The sequence below is a fragment of the Rhinopithecus roxellana genome, unplaced genomic scaffold, assembly GCF_007565055.1.
Source record: "Rhinopithecus roxellana isolate Shanxi Qingling unplaced genomic scaffold, ASM756505v1 contig2932, whole genome shotgun sequence".
In the NCBI taxonomy this organism is placed as follows: domain Eukaryota; kingdom Metazoa; phylum Chordata; class Mammalia; order Primates; family Cercopithecidae; genus Rhinopithecus; species Rhinopithecus roxellana.
Genome location: NW_022142292.1, coordinates 21,907 through 35,082, shown reverse-complemented (window position 1 = coordinate 35,082; position 13,176 = coordinate 21,907). Strand labels below are relative to the sequence as shown.

General features: G+C 54.5%; 1 protein-coding gene across 1 annotated transcript in view; it reads left to right on the top strand.

The window, feature by feature from the left end:
* Positions 1-13,176, top strand: part of LOC115895835 (transcription factor Dp-1-like) — a 40,382-nt gene that overhangs the window by 6,699 nt on the left and 20,507 nt on the right. Inside the window, exon 3 of the mRNA XM_030926429.1 lies at positions 12,686-12,752. Coding sequence (XP_030782289.1) covers positions 12,686-12,752 — 67 coding nt within the window. The remainder of the gene's footprint in view (positions 1-12,685; positions 12,753-13,176) is intronic.

Genomic DNA, 13,176 nt, shown 5'->3' with positions numbered 1-13,176 from the left:
ATTAGCCAGATGCGGTGGTAGGCGCCTGTAATCCCAGCTACTCAGGAGGCTGAGGCAGGAGAATCGCTTGAACTCTGAGGGTGGAGGCTGCAGTGAGCCGAGATTGCGCCACTGCACTCTAGCCTGGGTGACAGAGTGAGACTCCGTCTCAAAAAAAAAAAAAAAACTTCAGTGAATAATAATATAAAGTACAAGAAAACCTAAAGAATGATAACATACCTACTATGAAATACACAGATGTGAAGTATACAGCTAAATGGATTTTAAACATCCCACACACTGTGTCACCACTGCCCAGATGGCAACACAGCCATCCAGGAGCCTCCCACATGCGCCTAGGGCAGTCCCCAAGCCATGATTCTCCTCCCGTGCTGAAGTCCAGCAGTGAGAAGTCAGCTCTGCCGCCAGCCTCAGTGCCTTGTGCTGAGGATACCGCTACCGCTGCAGATGCATTCTCAGGAACGGACGTTCACTGTGTCCCGTTTTTGGCAGTTGTAGTTATGACCATCTATAGCCATGAACATCTTGCATGGTCTTTGGCGCACGTCTGTGCGTGTCTGTGGAGGATTTGCATGGTTTGGCCCTGTGGGGTCGCTGAGCTGGGGGCAGACCCAAGGGGGCTTGCTCCTGTGCCCACAGCTGTTGGGCAGCAGGGCGTGATGGCTCCTGGGGTGCTGGGCGCCTGTGGCCTCCACCTGCATTCCTGGTGCCCGAGGGTGCTGTGTGTCGCTCCTGCTTCCGGGCTGCAGAAGGACCTCTCTGTCTTGATGCGGAGTGTGGCGGCGTCTCCAGTCCACGCGCAGGAGCTGGGCTGTCTGTAGGTCTCTTTGTTCTGACTTGCAGGGCTGCCTCTCTGTTCTGGGTGTGGTCCTGGCTCGGGTCTGCATGTTGCAGGCATGTCCTCCCTGGCTGCGGCACTCTTGATTTTTTTTTTTTAAATGGCTCCCTTTGATGAGGAGACTTTCGCTGCCCTTTTCTCTTTCCTTGGGTGCAAATTGTACAGTTCTTAGGCCTTTTTAACATCATCGTGTTTGCTGCTTACATTTTTCTTTTTCTTTTTTTTTTTTTTTAAGAAGGAGTCTCACTCTGTCACCCAGGCTGGAGTGCAGTGGCCAGATCTCAGCTCACTGCAAACTCCGCCTCCCGGGTTTACGCCATTCTCCCGCCTCAGCCTCCCGAGTAGCTGGGACTACAGGCGCCCGCCACCTCGCCCGGCTAGTTTTTTGTATTTTTTTAGTAGAGACGGGGTTTCACCGTGTTAGCCAGGATGGTCTCGATCTCCTGACCTCGTGATCCGCCCGCCTCGGCCTCCCAAAGTGCTGGGATTACAGGCTTGAGCCACCGCGCCCGGCCTACATTTTTCTTTATTTTCCCTCCTGCTACCTCTGCTCCAAACCGGATAGTTCATCTCACTGTCTAATGTGCAGTTAGTATTTTCTGCTCTGGAACTTTGTTTTGGTTTCTTTTATAGGTTTTAGTTCTTTGCTAAAATGGTCAAACCTGAGCTTTAATTTCTTGAGCGTCTGATCAGTTACTCTGGTGGTTTCACCCCATCCCTGCGGGTCTGGCTCCATGCTCTTGGTTTTTGGTCACGACTTGCCCTCTTGTCCTGTTGGGCATTTATATCAGAGTCTGTGGAGGAAGTGCAGGGCCCTTCTCAGCAGCTGGGCCGCAGATGGTGGCGACGGATCCCTCCAGTCTTGGTGTCTGGGCTTCCTGCTGGGTGAGGGTCTGGCTCTTTGAGTTTCCAGCTCTTTCTTCTCAAGGTGTGGCCCTTGGGGGTCCCAGCCCCAGTACGGGGGCTTTGCTTGGAGCCTTCCTCCGGGGGGCCTCAGCACTGGCCCTGCCTGCCCTGGTCACGGGTTCTCTGATTGCATTAGACAGATTCAATGGATTTAAACATATTTCTTTTTTTTTTTAATTATTTTTTTTATACTTTAAGTTCTAGGGTACATGTGCACAATGTGCAGGTTTGTTACATATGTATACATGTGCCATGTTGGTGTGCTGCACCCATTAACTCGTCATTTACATTAGGCATATCTCCTAATGCTATCTCTCCCCCCTCCCCCCACACCACAACAGGCCCCGGTGTGTGATGTTCCCCTTCCTGTGTCCAAGTGATCTCATTGTTCAATTCCCACCTATGAGTGAGAACATGTGGTGTTTGGTTTTGTTCTTGGGATAGTTTGCTGAGAAAGATGGTTTCCAGCTTCATCCATGTCCCTACAAAGGACATGAACTCATCCTTTTTTATGGCTGCATAGTATTCCGTGGTGTATATGTGCCACATTTTCTTAATCCAGTCTGTCATTGATGGACATTTGGGTTGGTTCCAAGTCTTTGCTATTGTGAATAGTGCCGCAAAAAACATACGTGTGCATGTGTCTTTATAGCAGCATGATTTATACTCCTTTGGGTATATACCCAGTAATGGGATGGCTGGGCCAAATGGTATTTCTAGTTCTAGATCCCTGAGGAATTGCCATACTGTCTTCCACAATGGTTGAACTAGTTTACAGTCCCACCAACAGTGTAAAAGTGTTCCTATTTCTCCACATCTTCTCCAGCACCTGTTGTTTCCTGACTTTTTAATGATTGGCATTCTAACTGGTGTGAGATGGTATCTCATTGTGGTTTTGATTTGCATTTCTCTGATGGTGAGTGATGATGAGCATTTTTTCATGTGTCTGTTGGCTGCATAAATGTCTTCTTTTGAGAAGTGTCTGTTCATATCCTTCGCCCACTTTTCGATGGGGTTGTTTTTTTTTTCTTGTAAATTTGTTTGAGTTCTTTGTAGGTTCTGGATATTAGCCCTTTGTCAGATGAGTAGATTGCAAAAATTTCTCCCATTCTGTAGGTTGCCTGTTCACTCTGATGGTAGTTTCTTTTGCTGTGCAGAAGCTCTTTAGTTTAATTAGATCCCATTTGTCAATTTTGGCTTTTGTTGCCATTACTTTTGGTGTTTTAGACATGAAGTCCTTGCCCATGCCTGTGTCCTGAATGGTATCGCCTAGGTTTTCTTCTAGGATTTTTATGTAAACACATTTCTTCTGTAATTGTTTCCGCAGCAGGCTTGATCTGAGGCTCCTGTCCTGCCATTTCCAGACACGGCAGCTCCTGTCCTGCTCTTCCCACTTGATGCTTTCATTCGGAGCGTGTTCGTGAGATGAGCCTTCGCGCTGTCCCGGATCTTCTTCAGACGCGAGGTTCTTTTCTGCCGCGTCCCTGCTCTGCAGTGGCACCGTGTCCTCTTCCCCGAGGTGGGGAGGTGTTGGCCTCTGTAGCTGAGAAAGGCTGGGCCTGGCGGTCACCCAGCGTGTCCTGTCTGGATTTAGCATCTTGAACCAGCAGCGTCTGTTGCCTCCCAGTGCCTGTTAGGAGCCCAGGTCCCCTGTCCAGCCTGTCCCAGGTGGCCCTGGCCTGTGGTGCCCTGAGTTGGTCCCGGCAGGACCACTTTCAGATTAACTCGCCCGGCTGCTGGTTGGATCCCGCTCCTTGTGGGCTGCTGCTGGGGGTGTGTTCTTGTGCTTTGCCGTGTGGACCCCAGTGTAGGGCAGCTCGCTGGTGGCTTCCTCAGGGTGAGCCAGCAAGGTCAGAGTCAGTCTCTTGAGGCCACCCTCACCCTCACCAGGCTCTGGTGCTTGGTGGGAGTAGGTCAGGGCTGCCCACGTGGGGCCCCCTGCGGGGCCAGGGTACTGGAAGGAGTGGCTGGGGCTGCCAGAGGTTGTCCCTGAGCTCTGGGGTTGTGTTTGTTCCCAGGTGTGCTCTCCAGGGCCCAGGAGGGCTCCTGGGAGCTCCAGGCTGGGTCCTAGCCCCAGCCCCAGAGGAAGGGCTTGTGGCCAGGTGGGCAGAAGTGCCAGCTGTTTGTGATGGGCAACCCAACAGCCAAAAGGGAGGAGCAGAGAGAGTTCTCTGCAGGAGTTAAGGGAGGAGCAGACGGAGTTACCCGCAGGAGTTGAGGGAGGAGCGGACGGAGTTACCCACAAGAGTCAAGGGGGAAGCAGGCGGAGTTCTCCGCGCAAGTCAGAGGAGGAGCAGAGAGAGTTCTCTGCAGGAGTCCCATGCTGGGACCAGGAGGGCCCTGGTAGCAGGCGGCCCATCCTGGCTGCTGTTATATAGAGTGGCGTCTTCCCCAGGTCTCTTCATTCATTATACAGTTTAAAGTGCAGTGAAGTGTTTTCTGCCCTGGGGTCTGGCATGGGCCACTCCAGTCCTCAGGGGGATCCCTCAGTGCAGCTGGGTCACTTTCTTCTTGCCTCTGCTTACTTTTGAAATTAAGATTGTTCCTTCACACTTTTTTGGCTGTTGTGAAGGCAGAGCTGAGTGGCTGTGACAGAGACTGGATGACCCTCAAGCCTGAATCATTTGCTGGGTCCCCTCTGAGAAGTGTGTGGCCCTGGTGTCCCTGTCTCCAGCCCTCCCCTGGGCCTGGCTTGTGAACCTGTGATGTCGGGACTGCAGGGCCCCTGCTGAGCGGTTTTCTTACCAGGCAAAATTCCTGCTTTCACAGAGTTGATGCCAGGGTCGTCAAATCTTTTGTTTTCCCTGGACCACATTGCAAGAAGAATTGTCTTGGGCCACATAAAATAGAGTAACACTAACAATAGCTAAGCTGAAAAAAAAACTCATAAAATTTGCAAATTTGTGTTGGGCTGCATTCAAAGGTGTCTTGGGCCACGTGCAGCCTGCAGGCCACGGCTCAGATAAGCCTGGTTTACACTTCAGTGGGGAGCCGTTAGCAATGGAAATGGTAAATTGTTCAGTAGATTAGAAAGTACAGAGAAGAGCAGGGCAGAGAGGGGTGAGACAGTGTGGGGTCCGGCATGTGCCCCAGCTGGCTGCTGTGTGCCACTGGCTGACCCCTCACTGGCTGTGTAGGGGAGAGTCCTCTTCACGCCCTCTCACCCTCCTCCTGGGTCTCTAGGGCTTGTGTGTCGAGTGTAGGGGAGAGTCGTCTTCACGCCCTTGCACCCTCCTGGGTCTCTAGGGCTTGTGTATCCCCAGGGGATTAGCCCCCTGGACACACCCTGGCGGGTGCTGGCCAGCAGGGAAGGAGGCGATGAGGGCCTGGGCAGCGCCCCCATCAGGGCCAGGCGAGTGCAGCTCCAGGTTGTGAGAACCGTGGTCACCTGTGTGTTTTAAAGATGACGGCAGTGATAGGCCCCCTTTTAGGCCTGGCACGGAAGTTAGTCCCATTCGTAGACCCTGTCACGAAGTGGGCACTGCTGAGGTTTATTAAACGATGTCATCTTTAATAGTTCTCATTTTCAGTTGGTTCAGCTTTTTCTAGCAGCATGGCGTGTTTTGGGAACGTGTGTTTTGCTGTTATTGCTGCTACTCATGGTACGGTTTTATCTAATGTAAGACGAGAATAATCAACTGTTATCTCCATTAACTACAAACACAAATATAGTTGAACATAGTTTTTCTAATAGAAATTAAGGTTAGTTTTAGCCAAGGGGCACCTTTGCTGTTGGCTTATATGTGAATGTGTTTAGCACCTTGAGGTGTCCTTACTGGGAGGTAGGGCTGCATCTTGAGTATAAAGATTTAACAGGAAAATAAGTCCAGTGCACATGTCTTAAAATTGATAGCAATTTCAGCTATATTAGACACAGGAAGCTGGGCCAGGCGTGGTAGCTTACGCGTGCTTGAGCCCAGGGGTTCGAGACCAGCCTGGGCAACATAATGAGACCTCATCTCTACTAAAAGTTAAAGAAACATTAGCCCGGCATGGGGTGCATGCCTGTCCTAGCTGCTTCGGAGGCTGACGTGGGAGGATGGCTTGAGCCCAGAAGGTCAAGCCTGCAGTGAGCTGAGATCTTACCACTGCACCCCTGCATGGGTGACAGAGTAAGAGCCTGTCTCCAAAAAAAAAAAGGCAAATGAAACCGTTTGTGTTTTGGTCCTTGTTACTGAGCTCCTGTGGGTCACAGCCCACAAGAAATGTCAGGAGGACCTACATGAGGGTCTTTCCCGCAGCTCCTTACATACTCAAGCTGCTCGTTGTGGTTTTGTAGTATCTGCTAAATGTCAACCCATAGGAATGACTTCATAATAAACAATCACAGAGGCTGTATTTGTGTCTGTCTTAGTTCTAAAGTGTCAGCGGAGACCCAGACTCACACCCACACTCCTAAAGACAGGACACAGGACAGGAGAGGCTGTGGCCTTGGATCCTGCGTGGCTCACGTGGGGTTGCCTATTCAGGTGCTGGCTGTGACATGGGAGCTAGCAAGGCCACAGCTGGCCCCTGGTCTGGAGAGTGGGGACTTGGATGCTAAGGCCACTGTGCCGTTGACCAGCAGGCCAGCGTGCACCCCTTGTGCATCCTGTTGACACGAACACTGAGCGGACGGACCCCAGCCGGTGTTCCTGTTAACAAGTCCCGTTTAGCAGCCAGCGTTTATAGCCAGCCCGGGGCCTCCCTGCCTGGCGGGACCCTGGTGGTTCTGTGTCCTAGGAGCCTGTCTTAGTTCCGGGCCAACCAGGATGGGTGATCACCCCACATACAGGGTTCTCAACATCCACATGCTACGCTGGGGGTCTGGTGCTGTTGTCTCGGGCAGGAGCGGAGGCTGAGGGTCTGCATGTTTACCTGCCCTGCGCGGGCCCCTTCCCGGGAGCGAGGTGGAGCCCACGTGGGGAGGTTGTGGTCTGCAGGTGGGCAGCAGCGAGTCATGAACCTCAAGCTCTTGGTAGGTTTTTGTCGGGATGTGGCTGGCTGAGCTTCCTCGTGGCTGCGTGGAGCCTCAGCAGGGCGTTGTGTTTGATGGCAAATGGGAATTAAATCATGGCATCGTCACTGTCTTTTTCAGGGACGATGCTGCACTTAGTTCTTGCGACTCTTCCTGTTGTCAGCCAAGGGGGTCGTCATAACGAACTTCCCTGTCCTTGGGGGTCCACCTTCCAGGAAGGGGGTGTCCGAGAGTGAGCGCAGCTTTGAAAGGCTGATGCTGAGGGCGTGCCACGTGGGATCCCGTTCTTCGGACGACCAGTGCCAGTGAGCTTTCCATGTGGAACTAAGTTTGCGCGGGGTTCAAGATCACTTCGAAAATAAATTCAGTGACACCTGGTTGATGAAATAATCACATTTTTTTAATGTTCTGGAGAAAACTCTTAACTGCTGTATTAGTTATCGATTGCTGTGAAACAGACGAATGTAGTTGGCTTAAAACAATAATACGCTCTCTTACTCCCACACAATAGCTGTGGCCCGGAGTTTGGGAGTGGCTCGGTTGGGTGCTTCTGTCCTGGAGTCTCACGCAGTTGCAGTTGAGACTTACCCAGCTCTGCAGGCCTCAAGACCAAGGTCTGGGAGTCTGCTTCCTAGATGTCTTACCTGTGGCAGCAGTGCAGGAGGAGCCCTCAGCACCAGGACCACCTCAGGGCCTCTTGAATATCCTCACACCATGGCACCAGCTTTTGCAAGAGGGCAGGGAGTGACCTAGCTTCAGAAGTTGCCCCTTATTTCCATCTCCCGGGGGTCGGATCACAGAAGTCAGTTCAGGGAGAGGTGGCGCAATGTTGAGTGTCCACAGGGGAGCTGGTAGGAGGCGGTGCGGTGATGAGTGTCTGCAGGGGATCCGTGGGAAGGCAGTGCAGTGGTGGGTTGTCCGCGGGGGGATCCTGTGGGAAGGCGGTGCGGTGGTTGGGTGTCCCTGCGGGGGATCCTGTGGGAAGGCGGGCGGTGGTGGGTGTCCGCGGGGGATCCTGTGGGAAGGCGGTGCGGTGGTGGGTGTCTGCGGGGATCCCTGTGGGAAGGTGGTGCGGTGGTGGGTGTCTGCAGGGGGAGCCGGTAGGAGACAGTGCAGTGGTGGTGTCTGCATGGGAATCCTGTTGGGAAGGTGGTGTGGTTGTGAGTGTCCTCAGGGGAGCCGTTGGAAAGGCAGCGGGGTGGTGGATGTCCTGCAGCAGGGCCCATTGGAAAGGCAGCACGGTGGTGGGTATTTGCAGGAGAGCCTGTCCTGGTTGCTTGGGCTGCTGTCACAAGAATACCGTCACCATGAATTGGGCAGCTTGTAAACAACAGGAATCGACTGCTCACAGCTCGGGAGCCTAAGAGTCCACTATCAAGCCTCCTGGTAGGTTTGGTGTCTGGTGAGAGCCACTGCTTGGCTGGTAAGTAGCATCTTCTTGCCGTGCCCTCACCTGGTGGTAGGGCCAGGGAGCCCCTTTATCAGGGCACAGATTCCATCTGGGAGGCTGTGCCTTCATGGCCCAGTCACTTCAAAATACCATCCCAAGCAGGATTAGGAGGGCCGCACATGAAGATGCCACAGAGCCTTCCTGGAGGCTGTGGTGGCCCAGCCCTGCCGTCAGCCGCCTGCTCCCACTCACGTCTCCCCGGTTCACCCTCCTCCAGTGCTGGTTTGTAGAACATTTGTGTGAGTTCTTCAGATGATCTGTGAACAGAGGCAGTCTAGGTGGTGGTTTTGTTTTTCTAATCTCCTTTATGGAAAGGAGAGTTTGCATTTCCCGTGTGATTTGACACACATTGTATTATGAAATATTTTCAGTGTTGTCAAACTCAGTGTGGAGTAAGCGCATCCCATCAAGATAGGCACTTACAGGCAACCACAGGAACCACTGTGTGGTTTCCTTTTAGGTCAGGTTCCTGTCTTACAGCCTCGTGTTCCTAGTTGGAAATTAAGGTTGAGACTGTAGCCTCTGTAGCCAGGTGTGCATTGTTCTCCACCAGCCCTGGAGAGGTCTGCTTTAGAGCCCTGCGGCCCCCAGAAGTCATGCCTCCTGAGTCTGTGGTTCTTGGCTGCCGGTGGCTTCGCAGTGTCCGGAGATGATTCTGATTGTCCACCCGGGGTGAAGGCTGAGGACGCCGCCAAACACCCTGCAGGGAGGGTGGCCCCTGACAGAGGCGTGCAGGTGGCAGCGTCAGCGCTGCTGCTGAGACAGCACAGGGTGTCATTCATGGCCCCTGCCTCCTGGGCCCAGAGCTTCTCCAGGAGAAAGCATGAGGAAAGGGGCCAGCTGTGAGCTGCGGGCGCTTGCCAGGGATCTAGCGACACCTGGGCACGTGGCCGGTGGGAACCAGCAGGCTGAGGCTGTGGATTTTGAAGTGCTATCTGCCATTTCTACTTTCAGAAGCATGAGTTGCATAAAGAAGGGGAATGAAAGGGTTTTTCCTGGAGCAAACGATGCTTGTGGCAGACCCCAGTTGGACCCACAGATGATGCCACGCTTGTGTCGGCAGTGCGGCTCTGGCCCACATGTGGGCCTTGTTCTCTCCTCACTGGCTGCCGTCACTGTGTGCTCCGCGTCCGTGCAGTTACCCCAGAGCTGTATGTCACAACATTGAGGCTGGTGGAGAAAGACGGGCCCCTTCACCCCATCTCAGTCTTCCTGGAAGGGCCACCTGGGTCCACAGACTGGCCCGTTAACTCCCTGGGCAGCTGCTGGGGGAGGAGGAAGCCCTGCCCGGAAGGAGGGGCTGTGCCGTGGGTGGCGGTGACGGGGCAGTGGTCTCCTGGACCTGGGTTTCCTGGGCGTGCTGGCTACTCAGGATTGCTGAGTTCCTGTCCCAGCCGGGGCTGACCACCGAGTCAGTGGGGTTAGAGTGAGAAACATCCAGGCCACCTGTGCCCCAGCCCCTGCGGCTGCCGAGGTCTCCCTGGGCAAGGGCAGTTGGTGTTCTTGCAGGGCCTGTATTGGTGCACTTGAGGAGGGTTTTATGTGAGCAGCGGCAGAACGTTTACAGACACGAGCGTCGCGGTGGCCGGGCCAGGCCTGTGTCTGAGTGCACGGTGGCCCTAGGCGGGGCTCCTCTGTTGAGGCCTGACTTGCCGGCGTTTCATGGAGGCCACAGCAGCCGCTGCTCCTGGGGGTCTTCCACACACCCTGCAGGCATGGGGAGGAGCAGTCCCTGCTCTGTCTCTGCCCATCGGGCTGTCCCCACCAACAGAAAAAAGGCGCTGTGCCACCCTGGGCAGTGCGTGCCCTGCACCAGTCCCTGGCCCTGCACTTCTTAGCAGGTGCTCATTTGTTCATTCCTGGTGAGGGGAGGGCGATAGACAGGGGCAGTGGTACAAAACGGCTTCAGAGCCCGAACCACGGTTGCCACAGGCCAGGGCTGGGAGCGCAGACGCCATGCAGGGAAACTGGACACAGCCCTGGCTGTGTAGGTGGGAGGGCGGTCATCCTCCACAACTGGGACTTGCTCCATCAGACCCCTGGCACGGCTTCCTCCAGCTCCACGCACCCGGGGCTGAGCATGCTCCACTCCCACACAGATGCTCGAGCTGGGCTCAAGCCTGACCAGCCCTGACCGAGGCCCTTGCCTCCTGGCCTCACGCACCAGGCCTTAACCTCCTGGCTGTAACTTCCTGGCCTTACGCACCTGGCTGTTCACTTCTGGCTGACCCACCTTGTGTTTAACTTCTCAGTCTTACCTAGTTTGCTTTCACCTCCTTGGTCATAGTCACCTGACCTTACCTACTTTGCTGTAGTGTCTTGGCCTTCATCTCCTTGGATTCTGGCCCGCCATAGCCACTTGGCCGTGTGTACCTGGCTTAGCCACCTATCCGCACCCACTTGCCTTTTTCTTACTGGCCGTACCCTCCTGCCCTTTCTCTCCCAGGCTTAACATCTCGGCCTTACCAACCTGGCCTGGATATATTGCCCTCATGGTGACCAGGACGTCTGGCATCTCATATGTATAACACACTAATGGGTGCCAGCACAAAGCCATGCACGCCGGCTTTCAGGCACCGTTGTTGACCCACGGGTCACGCTTTTCCTGTCGTGTGTTTGTGCCAGCGTAGCCCTCTGCAAGGCCTGTCTGGTGTCGTGCGTTTGTGCCAGCGTAGCCCTCTGCGGGGCCTGCCTGGGTGTCGTGCGTTTGTGCCAGCGTAGCCCTCTGCGGGGCCTGCCTGGTGTCGTGCGTTTGTGCCAGCGTAGCCCTCTGCGGGGCCTGTCTGGTGTCGTGCGTTTGTGCCAGCGTAGCCCTCTGCGGGCCTGTCTGGTGTCGTGCGTTTGTGCCAGCGTAGCCCTCTGCGGGGCCTGTCTGGTGTCGTGCGTTTGTGCCAGCGTAGCCCTCTGCGGGGCCTGTCTGGTGTCGTGCGTTTGTGCCAGCGCAGCCCTCTGCGGGGCCTGTCTGGTGCTGCATCAGGTTGGTGGCCTCAGAGGCGCCTCCTGGGTGTGGTCAGGTTCTTGCCCCACAGCTCTTTTCCTTGAGATTGCATCACAAGCCGTCTTTGGGCCCTGGGCGTGGTGGAGCCTGGATCCCAGCCCCTTGGTGTGGCCAGTGTGATGCAGCCCCTCCTGCACATCCCACCTCACCTGGCTCTGTGTGCAGGTGGTCACTGGGTCGTCCACCCACCTCCCAGCAAGTCCCACAGCCAGGGCTGGGATGGTGCCTGCTGCACAGCCAGACTCAGAAAGTGTGGTTGGACCCAGTTTGAATGTCTGTCGTTACTATCTTTTTTTAGCCTCCTAGGATGTGAACTTGCCGTCGTCCTCAAGCTTACGGGCAGCCCTGGTTTTCCTCATCTTCTGTAGGGAAAGGGGTTGTGAAGATGCTCAGGAAATTGCCCAGTGGTCTTGCAGGGGTCATCTTGCTGGGCTTTTAGTCTTGGCTCCCTGGCTTGTACCTGGGCTGCCTCCCCATGTCCCCTGACTTATGTGGGTGGCACCATGGGGTCATGGCGTCTCCTTGTTCCCGTGGTGTTGTCTACAGAAGGGTGCCTTCGGGTGTCTTTACCCTTAGCGAAGACAGCAACCCCCATCGCCGCCCCCCAGCCCCACTGCCTGAGGTGCGTGGCCTCCTCAGACCCTGGGTACTCAAGCGTGCTGCTGTGTGTGTGCTCATGCTCAGGCGGCCACGCCAGAGGCCACCCCTCCAAGACCTCCTCTTGGGATGGCCTTTCCTTCGCAGAGCCCAGCCCCTGGGGACTGACGTTTTGTTGGGACAAGTAAGAGAATGAAAGATTTCATGACTTTTCTGGAGAAGCAGGATGAGGTTGACAATTCTGATAGGAGTCCCCCTTAATGTGTCTTGCTGTGTGGCTGAACCGTTAGGTGTGTGTTACTGCCGTATAGCTGTACCATTAGGCGTGTGCCCCTGCTGTGGCTATACTGTCACGTGTGTGCGCCTGCTGTGGTTGTGCCATCACGCGTGTGTTCTTGCTGTGCTTCTGTACTGTCACACATGTGCCCCGCTGTATGGCTGTACCATCATGCGTGTGTGTCCGGCTGTGTGGCTACACCATCATGCATATGTTTCCGGCTGTGTGGTTGTCCTGTCATGCGTGTGCCCCCGCCGTGTGGCTGCGCCGTCACGCCCCCTGCCCCGCCGCGTGTGGCTGCGCCGTCATGCCCCAGCCCCCGCTGTGTGGCTGGTACTCTTATCTGTGCCGCCTTTCGTTTAACATTCTATTGTGAACATTTTCCTCATCATTACGATCGTGATTTTTCAAGACTGTGTGGATTCTATAAGTCGTGGCTAATTCCCTGGTGGACGATGCTGTTTTGGCCCTGCAGGTGCCGTGGTGACAGCGACGTTCCTTCTCCGGACCTGGCGTTCTCCTGGGGTTCCTGGCGTTGCTTAGCTGTGGTCCTTCTGCCTTTTACAACGTATTTGATAGAACCCTTGAGGGTGGCTTAGACACCCCTTGTTTCGTAGCCCTTTTAGCTGTTGTATTTATTATGGTTTTGTTGCTTTCTGCAGGCCGGTCTAATTGAAGCCAACGGAGAACTCAAGGTCTTCATAGACCAGAACCTCAGTCCCGGAAAAGGTAAGGGCACCTGCTCCGGACTGTGTTGATGAATGCGCGAAGCTTCACGTGTTTATGAAGCTGTTGACGTGGAAGCCTCTTGCTAATGATGGCGTCTCCTGCACGGGCACCTTTGTGCTCCGGGAACCCAGGAGGGTGGGCGTAGGGGCCTTCTAATATTTAGAACACAGCCTGCACACACACCAGCAGCTTTGCGGATTTTGAATTCTAAGGTATGTATACTATTTGCAAAAGTTTAGAAAAAGGTAGAATAATGTAAAGAAGAAGTAAAGATAATTTGTTTTCCCGCCACCCAAAGATAATGACGTCTCAGCAGTGGTGTGGGCACTTCCAGAAGCAGGACTCACCTGTGCTGTTTCAGGAACGATGGGCCTACCGTGGTGCACACCTCCTGCGAAGCGAGCACTTGCCACGTGTAACGCTT